The sequence below is a fragment of the Nylanderia fulva genome, unplaced genomic scaffold (assembly GCF_048542155.1).
Source record: "Nylanderia fulva isolate GAGA-0341 unplaced genomic scaffold, ASM4854215v1 Scaffold13, whole genome shotgun sequence".
Classification (NCBI taxonomy): domain Eukaryota; kingdom Metazoa; phylum Arthropoda; class Insecta; order Hymenoptera; family Formicidae; genus Nylanderia; species Nylanderia fulva.
In genome coordinates this window covers 3,975,212-3,988,298 of record NW_028189518.1, presented here as the reverse complement: position 1 = coordinate 3,988,298, position 13,087 = coordinate 3,975,212, and the positions used below count along the sequence as shown (strand labels likewise).

General features: G+C 31.3%; 4 protein-coding genes across 7 annotated transcripts; 3 read left to right on the top strand and 1 right to left on the bottom strand.

Annotated features, from left to right (window-relative positions):
* The first annotated feature begins 59 nt into the window (after positions 1 to 59).
* On the top strand, positions 60 to 3,316 carry LOC114932479 (uncharacterized). The gene is made up of 4 exons (XM_029304698.2): positions 60 to 316; positions 553 to 769; positions 977 to 1,828; positions 2,625 to 3,316. Exons 1-4 carry the CDS (start codon positions 69 to 71, stop codon positions 2,877 to 2,879), a joined length of 1,572 nt encoding a protein of 523 aa, XP_029160531.2. The 5' UTR covers positions 60 to 68; the 3' UTR covers positions 2,880 to 3,316.
* On the bottom strand, positions 427 to 5,927 carry p53 (transcription factor p53). Of its 4 annotated transcripts, XR_003819902.2 has the most exons (5): positions 5,579 to 5,861; positions 5,172 to 5,427; positions 4,387 to 4,468; positions 1,381 to 1,990; positions 427 to 1,160 (listed from the first exon to the last, which is right to left on the bottom strand). XR_003819902.2 is itself a non-coding variant. In XM_029304701.2 (4 exons), the coding sequence occupies exons 1-4, from the start codon at positions 5,659 to 5,661 to the stop codon at positions 1,971 to 1,973; spliced, it is 441 nt and encodes a 146-aa protein (XP_029160534.1). In that variant the 5' UTR covers positions 5,662 to 5,861; the 3' UTR covers positions 427 to 1,970. The 4 variants fall into 4 exon arrangements, 3 of the variants coding, with proteins under 3 accessions (XP_029160534.1, XP_029160533.2, XP_085335939.1); XM_029304701.2 differs by having other exon boundaries at positions 427 to 1,990; XM_029304700.2 differs by lacking the exons at positions 427 to 1,160; positions 1,381 to 1,990 and having other exon boundaries at positions 3,427 to 4,468; positions 5,579 to 5,927.
* Positions 5,928 to 6,295: 368 nt separating this feature from the next.
* Positions 6,296 to 10,032, top strand: Nelf-A (Negative elongation factor A). Its single transcript, XM_085479727.1, has 7 exons — positions 6,296 to 6,330; positions 7,245 to 7,582; positions 8,048 to 8,480; positions 8,604 to 9,023; positions 9,099 to 9,292; positions 9,440 to 9,539; positions 9,613 to 10,032. The coding sequence occupies exons 2-7, from the start codon at positions 7,256 to 7,258 to the stop codon at positions 9,843 to 9,845; spliced, it is 1,707 nt and encodes a 568-aa protein (XP_085335853.1). The 5' UTR covers positions 6,296 to 6,330; positions 7,245 to 7,255; the 3' UTR covers positions 9,846 to 10,032.
* A 613-nt stretch (positions 10,033 to 10,645) lies between these two features.
* Tpx-3 (thioredoxin peroxidase 3) lies at positions 10,646 to 12,182 on the top strand. The gene is made up of 3 exons (XM_029304703.2): positions 10,646 to 10,807; positions 11,229 to 11,452; positions 11,534 to 12,182. The coding sequence occupies exons 1-3, from the start codon at positions 10,763 to 10,765 to the stop codon at positions 11,991 to 11,993; spliced, it is 729 nt and encodes a 242-aa protein (XP_029160536.1). The 5' UTR covers positions 10,646 to 10,762; the 3' UTR covers positions 11,994 to 12,182.
* Positions 12,183 to 13,087: the final 905 nt, after the last annotated feature.

The window sequence follows — 13,087 nt, the reverse complement described above, 5'->3', positions numbered from 1 at the left end:
TAAAACACGATTTATATTGTAAAAGAATGTGAAGTAATTTTTGTCCATGTAAATAATAATTCTGGAGCATGCCGCGCATTTCTTATCCTGAAGTTTTGGCAGAAGCTGCAGGTGTGAAGATCGTAACATCTCTGCCTGAAGAAGATGCGGATTTTTTTCCGTCAGGAAGGATAGTTCTTAAAATGCGAAAAATAAATGCAGCATCGGACGTGCATGGGAAATCTTGCGGATTCCATCTGACCAAATCGAAATGGGATCCCTATCCGTGGATCGGTTACGTCGAAAAGAATAGTCTCGCTGATCTAGCAGGATTGAGGTGAGTTTTACCTGTGTTTTAAAAATTATTAGAGAGAGCAGCATAAAAATAATTATTAAGAATAAAAATAATTAATTGCTTTAAGTATTTGGACATATCATTGACAATAATTGAAAGGCCAAACGTTATATAATTTATAATTACAGTAAATATTAAATTTTATATTGAGAAATTATATAAATAATTTAATTTGTGTGATTCAAAATACATACAATTTATTTGCTATGTTTTATCAGAACCGGCGATTGTCTACTGGCCGTTGACGACATTGATTTATTAGGACTAAAAGTCAAAGATATCGCTACTTTGATTTGTAACGAGGAAGGTATACACGATGTAAATTTTTCCATCTGGCGATATCCGCATCAAAAAGAGGAACATGATATTGGATTAGCATTGAAGGGTCCACTTCCGGATGTGGCTAGAAATCTTGCAAATGCCTTATCAGGAACGGTATGTATTAACTTTTCCCCGTTTGTTCTCATTTGTATGAGATTACTCATCTGTTAGAGATTAATATTATAATTAATTATTAGTCTAGAAGATTAATCCAATGTTAAATTCCAAACAGTTATACAAAAATGTGATCTTCTTTCTTTCATTAAAGAATAATAAACTTTAAACAAAAAGAAAATTATTCACGTTTTTTATATTTTTTAGGTTCGTGCCTTAGAATGTCCGATTTGCTTGGAAAGTGCTGCGCCTCCAGTCTCGCAATGTGTCCACGGTCACATCCTGTGCGTTATTTGCAGACCGAAGACGTCTCGTTGCCCGATTTGCAGAGTCCGTTTGGGCCAAGGCCGATGTCTCCTCGCAGATAAATTGCACGCAGTGCTTCGCGATGCTTTTAACGTGAATAATGACGAGACATTAAACAATACGTCTATCGCATCCGAGCATTGTAATTTACGCGAGCAACTGTTCGGTAAAAATAGTAAAAAGCGAGAAACCCCGAGCCTAAGTCGCTCGAAAAATAATTGTACTATGTTGAAACCGAGGCAATTCTTGTTGGCCAGATTGTTATTCGGAAGCAGGGAAAAAGCCGTCTCCGCGGATAATCTTACCAGAGTATCTGGAATTTCGGAAGGAGCAACGGCGAGTCTCAATGAAACGACAGACTCCAACAGTTTACGATTGTCCTTGAACGATCGTACCAAATCAGCCAGTACCGGCGAGTTATCGAGGGATAGCGAAGTTTGCATCAATGATTCGTCTTCTCGAATTGAAGAATCATCAGCGACGAACACAGACAGTCGACAGTCGTTGAGTTTGCCGCAAACGCCAATTTGGGGTGGCTCCACGGATTCTATGTCTTGTGTACAATTAACATGTCCCCTTTCGCAATCTTGCAGAGAACTAGTGACGGCTGACTCGTTACTGGAGCACATCAGGACACATCCGCTACCACAGATTCATTTCTATTCCGGAAGTGCAAGGATCCCGCTACCGCTTCCTTTTGGACACGATGCTTTTTATATATTTCATCACGGAAGTAACATATTCTTCTTTCAGGTATACTTTTGTAATGCTTTTGCTTTTCCAATGTAGCAAGTAATTTCTCTTTGCATTTGTGTGTGAACAATCTTTTAAGCTTTGTGATCAACTCCTCTGTTTAAAGGCGATAGAAACAAATTCGAAGATCATATCATTCCACTCACAATCGGATTAATGTTCCTGTTGGTGTAAAAAACATAATACTTATTAGTGTGTTTATTAGTTTTTAAATTGTTTATCAGATAAATAATTAAATATTTATCTGAAAAACTTCTTTGAAATATTCGTTCATTTAATAATAAGTTGTATGCAAAAATGAAATAAGAAAAGATAAAGAATATATTAAACATGAGATAAAATTTGATTATGTGTATATATCATTTATGCATTCTCGCTTATATTGAAAAAAAAATAATTTGACAAGAGGATATATTTTTACATTCAAATATTTTGTTCTATAAAAGAGATAATATATATTATAAATTCTTTGCGATACTTTCAAGATGATTAGTCATTTTGATTATATCCTGATATTTTTAGAAAATCTGATAGAATCAGATAAAAACTGTTTATGTATACATATATTAAATGTTCTTATGTTCTGAAAATTTGTTCTATTTTCTTTCGCACAAAACTCTGTTATATAATTGTCAATATAAGAGAGAATGCATGCAATAAGAATGTTTATGTACAATATAAAAATAATAAAAAAATATATGATTAAAAAAATATTAAAAAAATAATGAGAAACTCGATCAAATTAAAATAAAATGAGGGAAGATTAGATAAAAATTATAATTTTTTATGATTGCAGTGCAGAGATGAAACAGCATGGATGACATGCCCTGCTAAGGTGACAGGATACACAATAAACAATACGTGGGAATGGACATTACACGCTTGGGGCGATGATGGTACAGAAGTGCAATTACGAAGACATGTCGCGAGCCTCGAAGATCCTTTAACATTATCTTCACAACATATCGCATCAATACCAACCGCATTATTGTTGAAGATTATTAATATAAAAATATTAGAGCATCGAGTTCATGACAAATTTTATGTATGAAAAGGCTAAAGCATTCTTTCTTCATCATATTTATCTCATTGGCAATTAATATTAAAATGTATATTTCAAAAATTTCGAAAAAAGATAAAATCGTTTATTTCTTATTGATGTGCCAGTTTAACAAGTGAAGAACACATCGTAATTGTGTATTATTTTGAATATAAAATAGATTTTAAAATTATACTTATTGTAATGTAATATCAAATTGTTTTACATAAGCAATGTACCTTAAGAGTAATCGATCAAAAAAGAAAACATCAATGTTAATATATGATATTTAACATGCAATAATGACAACTTAAAATTATATATAGGCACTAATAACTAACTTAAAAACTAATATGCATTAATAATTACAATTATTAAAGTGTAACATCAAATTGTCTTAGATAAACGCATGCAGGGTAAACGAAATATATCGAAGAAGAAAACCTCAATATTATAGATATTTAATATGCAATAATGATTTAATTTACTTAAAATAATTGATATTCATGATATATATTTGCATTTCTGATATACTTGCATTACTTTCCATAATAATGTTTAATACACTTTTATCTCACAAGAATGTTTTTTTTTGTTAAAAAAATTATCACCAATAATACGTTATTTAATTTCTGCAGTTTAAAAGCTAAAAGTTGCTATATTTCATGAATATCAATTTTCAATTATATATGATAAAATCACGCATAATAATAAGATAAAATCACATATAATCATAATTATGCAGATATTACTTTTAAAACAAAAAAATAAGAAATAAAACAAAGAAAAACGAGCTTAAAACTTATAGTAAAACATCTTTTTCCACGAAATGTAAAAATGCCATGAAATAAAAAAACACAGCTCTCTTAATTATATGGCATTTTGCGCAATATCTCATCCATATATGGCTTAAATAATTCATGTTGGCCATTTCTTGCTGCTTGACCGGCCATAACATCAAACGCAAACTTAAGAACTGCTAAATAATTCTCTTTACCAACAATATTTAAATCTACATTATAAACGTGTGTATCACATGATGATAGTAGTATTTTTTTAGCATTAGGTAGTACATTACAAAGCTTTCGTTTAGGCATCGGGGATATGTGATCCCTTTCCTCTTTTGTTAAATCTCGTTTGGGACAACTGCAGACTCTAATTAATAATTTTCGACGACCTAATATTCTTCCTGCATGATCTTCTAATGTAAACACTAGCTCTGTTGGTCTACGATTTAAACCAGAGGCGCAACTATTTTTGCAAAGAAACTTGAAAGACACTGGCATATATTGTGCCCCAGGCTCAGGTGTGCAAAGCGGTGTTAAAACAGAAAGATGTTCATTTCTCTCTTGATAAGTGCTTGAAGCATGATTAACACAATGAACCACATGTTTAATCTTTTGTGGCTCCATATTTTGATTAATGGGATTGGTTGGTGCCATATGATTGTGACATCTTTTTACTGGCTCGCTTCTATATTGCTCCAACATAAATACCATTGATGTGCGTAAGTACAAACCTGACATTGGTGGTTCCCATGTAAACCGCATAGGTAAAACTTTCTCCATTTTGATAAAGACTTTCTCCAGTGTCTCAGAGTACTATATCCAAAAAATAACCAATAGTTATTTTATAGTTATTATTATAAAATCTCTATCAAAAATTAGAAAATCACAAAAATTCTAATTTACAAAATATCAAATATAAGACATTATTATTAAGAATAATGTTATCATGCATATTCAACACATTCATAATTAATCTGTCTACTACACAAAAAGCTCTTAAACTTGCATATAAAATCTACTTATATATGACTTTATTATAAATCTACTTATACATGAGTTTATTATAAATCTACTTATACATGAGTTTATTATAAATGCATATAGTGTATCATAATTTTTTTACAAGTTTAATTATTATGATTAAATTTAAGCAGATCTATATTTCAATTAATCTGGACACTAAAGAGCATAAAAACCTCCAAACAAAATATCTTACTTTCAATATCCTCTCACAGTTTTGTGAGTGTTGTAAAATAATACTCAAGAAGCAGTTTTCATAGGTCATAAAATATTCCATATAAAAATTATATAACCAGGATTAAAAATTAATCAATTTATCATCAAGAGGCAGAATTTATCTGCAAGTAGGTATATGTTATTTCCTAATGGACCTCAGCCTAACTCACGAAATATACAAGTATTAAATCTTTCCATACATCAAATTATATAACAATTTTATGAGTTATATAATTTAATGGGTTTGTACATAATATACAAGATTGATTAAGGTACTTACCAACCAATCCTGACCAGTACCACCAGTTCCTAAACTGCATTGAAAATTCAATTGTCCAGTGAAAATATCGTCAGTAAGCATCGTAGAGAATAGCTCTGGTGCTGGAAAATATGTATCTTCCTCTTCCTCTTTCAATATTTTGCATTTTCCCACAGATTCTAATGTAGTATATTGCAAAACTTTATTGTACGTGTCAACTTTTTCTTCTGGGAGCAGCAGTTCCTCGTTTATTGTTTCTAGTGGCAGGGTGCCTCCTCTTTAAGAACAATGAGAACAAAAAAATTTTAATAGATATTATGGTATGCACTATTTTAAAAATATGTGAATATAAAATTGAGAAAGATTATAACAACGTGATACACAATAGCCGAAAGCCGGCCAAGAATTTTAATAAAAATTATACATACAGCTGCTGTTCTATAGCCTTGTACGTTTCATCATCCATCAATGCAGACTCTTGTGAATCTGACATAACATTTGCGTTAGTCATGTTTATTTCTATTTAAATTTCTATTTTGAAAATTGATATCTCGTATTTGAAGAACAATAGATTACATAGTTTAAAGATCAAGAGAAATGTCTAGAAATGTCCGCCATTCACTGGTTGCCAACTCAAATCCTTTGTTTCTTTTTCAAGATTTGAGAAGCACACGCAAATCTTGTATGACCACGAATGACATCTATACACACACATCCAGTTCGCAAACTAAAATGACAAATCTTGTTTTCGATTATCGATAAAATCACTGCTCAGTTGCACATGATTTTTTCTTGAATTTATAATAATATATAATATATACATATATATATATGTATATATATTATTATTAAAATATTTTCACACTATGACATATATATTCTTGATAAGAAAACGATTTTTCGAAAATATTAAAGAGAGAGAAATAAGATATATGCTCTTTCTCTCTCGCTTCACCGTGCTGCGCAATGGGGGACGATGGTGGGGGGATTGGAATGCGCAGCTGTTCCCCCACTCCGGGCGCGTCACGTGACGCGTGACGCACTCCCCCCACTTCGCGCCCGTCACGTGACACGTGACGCGCCGCATACCAGCGCCGGCTAGCGGTCAATGTCGATTCAAAGTCGCACGCATCAAGATGTGCTCTCTCTCTCTCTCTCTCTCTCTCGCTAGGATAATTAGGTATTGTACGAAAAATTCTTTAATTAAAGCAGTGTTGTGCGGTAACATTAAACGCATTGAAGCATGTAAAACGTAATTATAAAGCGCATCGCGTAGAATACTTTGATCAAAGTAATATAACGACTCGTAAGCAAGAAAAAGTGTTTCGCGTGTGCAGCGAAACATCTCGTGGTATATTTTTAACTGTGTGTGTGGCGATCCTATTGTTATATGGCATTTCTTTCTAAAGAATACATTATCTGTTTATACATATATATGTGTGTGTAATGCATCTTCGCAAAATAAATGATCAATATCGATGTTACAAAGTTTGCACACACATATATCTCTTTTCGTGAGTTCCTGTTTCATCTAATTTGCCTTATTGTCTTGATGAATTCTGTGAAAAGCTTGATCGATCAATAGGAATAAAAGGTGTAAATATTTCTCTGCTTTGATTGGTCGATCAATCCAATAAATATATTTCTCTCAATTTTCGCGGTTTATTGACAATCTATGCATTTACTTTATTCAAAGCATTCGATCACGTAGGACAATAAATTCTCACTTTTTTGTCTCGACTAAAGAATTGAAGGATTCACGAAACTAATTATTTGTAACTTCTTTATGTGGAGTGAAATTGTTTCCAATATGTAAGTAAACAGTAAAATTGGAAAAATTCTTTCGTAAATATTTCGAAAGCATAAAGATTTCTACATGGCATTCTGAGTGTATCAAAGGTGTATATTATATGTACGGTTCAATACAAAGTAGAGATTGCAATTTTGCGTGATATATATTATATATTATGGTTCAATTAATAGAACTGTATACAAATAAATAAACATATGTAAATGATTTTTTAAAAATATATATTTAAAATATATTTTTAAAAATATATATTTAAAACACATATTTTTACAAATATATATTAGTTTATGGTATAATGAGACGCACACATAAGTGTCCCGATATCTGCACATGCGCGTTGCATTGTGGCGGGAACCATATGTGGCGACCCCACGGCAAGGTATGGCCCCCGCTGGAAGTAAACGACTCCAATATGGCGAATGTGAGAGATAGTGATACGTCGTTGTGGCTACATAACAAGCTCGGTACATCAAACGATAGCTGGACCGGCAGCTCGATCTGCTCGCAGCTCAATGCCGAGGTATTGCGGAATATCAAGGATTGTTTTCCCGACCTACAAACGCAGGTCAAGCTCAAGTTGCTCCTGTCGTTCTTCCACATACCCAGACGCAATGTGGAAGAGGTAAGCACGCGTTTGCTTTCATCAGATATTTTCTATTTTCTGATATTTTCTATTTATCTCTCTTCTTCTCTTTCTTTTTCTCTTTATCTTTTTATCGATAATATCGCTTTCTCGAAGGAAACTCCTTTCTAACAATAAGAATCAGAAAAATTAATGATTAACGCAAGTTTTTCAGTTTCGTTTTATTATTTACCCGCTATCTGTTTGATTGTTTTTAATGGTGCGATGTTTTTGAGACGCTTAGTACATACAGAGAGTGTCTATGTAAGGCAATAAACTACCATTCTTTAATTCGATATAAATCGAATAAATAATGTAATTGCTATATGAAATATATTATATTATTTGATTTCTTTAAACATTTCTGGACAACACTTATAATGGACAAATATAGAATCTATTTTACTTTTCTTGTGTGAAATCTTTGACTAAAATTTTTATTGTTTGTATCTTTGCGGATAACAGTGGCGTGTTGAGCTGGAGGAAATTATTGAGGTTGCGTCTTTGGACAGTGAACTATGGGTATCAATGCTATCCGAAGCGATGAAAACTTTTCCATCAACTGGTTCTCTGAACACAGATATCACTGATCTAGATGAACATAGACCTATCTTTGGCGAATTGGTCAACGATCTTCGGAAACTTTTGAAAAAACAAAATGACCCTGCTATGCTTCCCTTAGAATGTCATTATCTTAACAAGACTGCATTGGTTTCGGTGGTAGGTCAACAACCTACACCGGTCAAACATTTTACTCTTAAGCGAAAACCCAAAAGTGCAGTTTTGAGAGCAGAATTGGTTCAAAAAAGCACAGATGCTGCTAATAATCTCAAAAAGAGTACTGCTCCCACTGTACCAGTAAGAAGCAGAGGAATGCCAAGAAAAATGACTGATACAAGTAAGTGTTAACATTATACAGTTAAATTTGTACAATTAAAGTTATACATATAAAGTTATAAATTCATATTATATTGTTGATTGATATTGTTGCAGTATATATGATTGTATTCAACCTTTTCAGCACCTTTGAAAGGGATTCCAAGCAGAGTGCCAACGAGTGGTTTTCGATCTCCTTCACTTACGAGCACTTCTATGTCCAACAGAACATCAATTAGTAGTAGAATTCGAAAAGATGGTGGTATTAAATTGCTTGACATAAATGAACAGCCTCTCGGATATGCTCAAGCGAAAAAGAGGAAAAGGATGCTGGAGTTGGAAGAGCAGCAGAAGAAGGTCGCGGAGGCGCAAGCGGCCGCTGCGGCGGCGGCAGCTTCAGTGGTTACGTCAGTCGCGGAAACTCCAGCGACTCCGGAATACGCGCAAGGACTGGCCTCGATAAATCCACCCGCTACACCAGTTGCTCCAACAGTGGTTACAGCGCAATCTTATGTTGCGCCTAGTACGCCAAGCAGCATTTCAGTTACGACTGCACCACAAACACGTAAGACCAACATCACAATTTTTGGAGATTATGCTAGTTTTGTTTGGATTTTTATAGAGCATTTTATGTATACAGCTACCACATTAACTACTCCTACAACGTCCGCAACTGTATTACCAGTAGTTTCATCGATGATAATAGCACCTGTGGAAAGTACACCTGTCGCTGTGCAAACAGTTAGACCAGCCCAAACTGTCACCCAGATACGTATACAGACTACTGCACAACCTAATGCAGCAGCTAACACAAGAAAAAATCTGTCTCTTACGGTAAGTTTTAAATTTTATTCATTTCATTGTTCATCTTGAGTTTGTTTTTTCATTTATTTATATATTGTTTAAATTAATAATTTAGATTAATGGTTTAAATTAATGATATTGTTTGAAATAATGAGATTTTTTATTTTTAAATTATAGCGAGAGCAAATGTTGGAGGCACAAGAAATGTTTAGAACTGCAAACAAAGTGACGCGTCCAGAAAAGGCTCTCATTTTAGGTTTTATGGCCGGATCTAGGGGTATGTCTATTTTTTTCTATATAGATTATATATTTTTTTTTTACAATTTGTGTTAATAATATTGATTTTGTAGATAATCCTTGTCCAAAATTGGGCAATATAGTTACGGTGATGTTATCAGAAAACATAGAGGAAGTGACACAATCGGACGGAACAACCGTTCCGATGTTAGTCGAAACCCACTTCCAAATGAATTATACTAATGGTGAATGGAAAAGGATAAAAAAAAATCGACGCATTGTAACGGAGGAATCCACAGCAGCATCCACTCCTACACCGAGTGCGACTGCCACGGCTTCCAATTAAAACTTGTTCAAATTATAAGATATATGAGAGCTATATAAAGATATTGTTTTGTGCGCTATATAAAGATATTGTTTATTAAATAACGCACATTGTGATCATTCGTCTTCTTAATAGACGTTGCTGAATTAAGAGCTGATATTTCATAAGGTATTCTAACACGAAATTGTTATTAAAGTTCTTAACTGTTGTATTTGTTTTATTCCTATATCATAAACGACAAATAATTCCTTCATTCTTTCGTCAATCCTAAATTTTTACTTTGAAGTCCATTTATCGTAGGTTAAGTAAAAATTATTCAAAATTTTTCTTCATTTAAATAACACTTAAAACGTTTATGATATCCTGACAAATATAAATATATATAATTAAGAATTTTATATATGCATATATTAATAAATGATTATATACATAATTAATATTTAATAAGAATAATTAACATATTTATACATTAATTAAGAATAATTAATGTATAAATATGTTAATTATTCTTATCAAATATTAATAATAATGCACACACATACATTATTTTTCTTTAAAAAGCATATTTCTCAAATTTAAATTTAAACTAATTCTGTTTTACTTAAAAATATAGTGTTGTCAACTTTTGCCTTTTTAATTTTATAATTACTTTTATGTTCACAATCATAAATATTTCGTATATTTAAATATTAACATTTAACATGTTAACGGATATAATATATTTATTTGTGGAATGTCTATATTTTTACATTTCAAAATATTTCATAATTTTTTAAATTTACGCGGAACTGTTGATTGCGCAATACGCGTGTTAAAGGAAAAGACTGAATAAAGTTGGCAAAACTGACTGTATTTACAATACAAGATCTCTCTTCGAATCTCTCTGCGATTCTATAAGTCTATACGTTTTATAAATAGTTATTTTCTCTATTTTTACAATGTTTCGATCACTTGCACCATTATATCTACAAGGCAAAAAATTGGTAAACGTTTAAATCCATTATATATATATATATATTTATGCATTTGCCGATTCATCGCATGCGAATATGGTTATATTACAAGCAATATGTCTCGATATAAGTGTAAAGTCCGTTCTCTAGGTGTTCCAAGTGTTGATTCATAACAATATTTGAGATAGAATGCTTTATTTATAATTGTATGTGTCATATAATAGAAGAAACATTTGAAGAAGTAAAAAATATGCACATAAACACACAAAATAAACACATTCACATATATGCATACATACATATATACACACACACATTCATATTAAGATGTGTTAGAATGTAAAATTATAAAAAAAAATTGAATTTGATCACGAATCGTCTAAAGCGAATTTAATTATAATTCTAGTTTTTAATATGATTAATATTAATTTTATTTTTAATATATTTACAGCTTGTCACTGCAACTGGATCATTGGCAAAAACAAACAATATCCTGATGAGAGAATCTATTCGCAATTTTACAGTGAGTGCAAAGTTGCTGAGCAATTGGCCACAAATTCAGAAACCTGCGCCAGAATTTTCTGGTACCGCAGTAGTTAAAGGTGACTTTAAGGAAATTAAATTAAGCGACTATAAGGGAAAATATGTCGTTCTCTTCTTTTATCCATTAGACTTGTAAGTAATTCAATTTAAATTGCTATTTATTATTTCCATAATATATTTACAATATGTAATCTTTTTGTATCTTATTTGTAGCACATTTGTTTGTCCAACGGAAATTATTGCATTTAGTGAAAAAGTCTCAGAATTTGAAGCGTTAAATACACAAGTAATTGGAGTATCGACAGATTCGCATTTTAGCCATTTAGCATGGATTAATACTCCTAGAAAACAAGGTGGCCTTGGAGGAGACTTGGGTTATCCTCTTTTAAGTGATTTTAATAAAGAAACATCAAGCAAATACAACGTTCTGTTACAAGACTCTGGAATTGCACTCAGAGGTCTCTTCATCATAGATAAGGAGGGAATTCTTCGACAATTTTGTATCAATGATCTTCCGGTTGGTAGAAGCGTCGAGGAAACATTGAGATTAATCAAAGCTTTCCAATTTGTTGAGAAGCATGGAGAAGTGTGTCCCGCAAATTGGCAGCCAGATTCGAAGACTATCAAACCAAACCCAAAAGACAGTAAAGAGTACTTTGAATCAGTTCATTAATTTAGGTAATGCATTTAATGATTTCTTTAAAAGTTAGGCATATGTAGAATATATAAATAGATTATATTAAATTTAATATATGATATTGAATTTAATATATATATATATGATAAACAGTAATGTGTATAATAGGTTAATATTTTCATTACTTACAAAATGAACAAAATCTAAAAACATATATCAAAATAATCCATATAATACCATATTTATATGCTCCTTTCACGTACATGTTATGTTCATCCTTTTGCGTAAACTTATTTGTGAAGTACTTAAGAGAAATCTCATGCTTAGATAACACAGTAACTTAAGAATAGATGTCGAGTGCAAAAAAAGAGCAATTTTCTTAATTATTTAATTAATTAATTAAATTGTTTAATTTCATTTTTTATGGATTCTAAAATGTTTTACGTTGGATTTTTTCCCGTTCGTGATTACAATTGATAAATACGTAAATTGTAAATACATTCTTAGAAGACTGTCATTTACATTTTTTATTTAGATTAATTTAATATTTTGATCTATTTGGAGAAAAATCATATAATAATTTTAAATGAAATTAATAATTAGGACAAAATTTTCTATACCTAAAAATGATTTTATTTAAATTTTATTAGAATTATAATAAATTCATTTTTTTTTTCACTTAGCATACAAATTTTGAATTATAATTGGAATATTATACTTTATGTGTGATTATGATAGTATAAGGAAAAAGCTAATATTATGCTGAAATGTGTTTGTGTGTACATACACTTTAATATTGTATATATTGATAAAATTAATTTTCATTTTTATGATGTATAAACAACTTAAATTTCAACATAATATTAAATTATATTTTTAAATCAAGACTACAAAATATAATGTCCCAATTATAACTTAATTTTTATACATGTACATACGTATGTCCACCATATTAATACATAGATAATAGATAAAGTATATTTGAATCTCTCATATGGCATCCTGCAATTTCAATCTTGCATGAAGAAGTAATTTTATTTTTATAATATATGTATATAAAATGTTCAACAAACATTTGTATTAATTTTTATATAAATTATTTCTCAGCGAATAGTTCAATTCACGGCAAA

Excerpts from the sequence above, each read along its gene's own strand:
- LOC114932479 (XM_029304698.2), top strand. The coding sequence starts at position 69 with ATGCCGCGCATTTCTTATCCTGAAGTTTTGGCAGAAGCTGCAGGTGTG. Across the intron at positions 770-976 it reads CAAATGCCTTATCAGGAACG|GTTCGTGCCTTAGAATGTCC; the intron begins GTATGTATTAAC and ends TATATTTTTTAG. Across the intron at positions 1,829-2,624 it reads GTAACATATTCTTCTTTCAG|TGCAGAGATGAAACAGCATG; the intron begins GTATACTTTTGT and ends TTATGATTGCAG.
- p53 (XM_029304700.2), bottom strand. The coding sequence starts at position 5,661 with ATGACTAACGCAAATGTTATGTCAGATTCACAAGAGTCTGCATTGATG. Across the intron at positions 5,428-5,578 it reads AAGGCTATAGAACAGCAGCT|AGGAGGCACCCTGCCACTAG; the intron begins GTATGTATAATT and ends TTGTTCTTAAAG. Across the intron at positions 4,469-5,171 it reads GTACTGGTCAGGATTGGTTG|TACTCTGAGACACTGGAGAA; the intron begins GTAAGTACCTTA and ends TTTTGGATATAG.
- Nelf-A (XM_085479727.1), top strand. The coding sequence starts at position 7,256 with ATGAGACGCACACATAAGTGTCCCGATATCTGCACATGCGCGTTGCAT. Across the intron at positions 8,481-8,603 it reads AAGAAAAATGACTGATACAA|CACCTTTGAAAGGGATTCCA; the intron begins GTAAGTGTTAAC and ends CAACCTTTTCAG. Across the intron at positions 9,540-9,612 it reads TTTTATGGCCGGATCTAGGG|ATAATCCTTGTCCAAAATTG; the intron begins GTATGTCTATTT and ends TTGATTTTGTAG.
- Tpx-3 (XM_029304703.2), top strand. The coding sequence starts at position 10,763 with ATGTTTCGATCACTTGCACCATTATATCTACAAGGCAAAAAATTG. Across the intron at positions 10,808-11,228 it reads ATCTACAAGGCAAAAAATTG|CTTGTCACTGCAACTGGATC; the intron begins GTAAACGTTTAA and ends ATATATTTACAG. Across the intron at positions 11,453-11,533 it reads TTCTTTTATCCATTAGACTT|CACATTTGTTTGTCCAACGG; the intron begins GTAAGTAATTCA and ends TCTTATTTGTAG.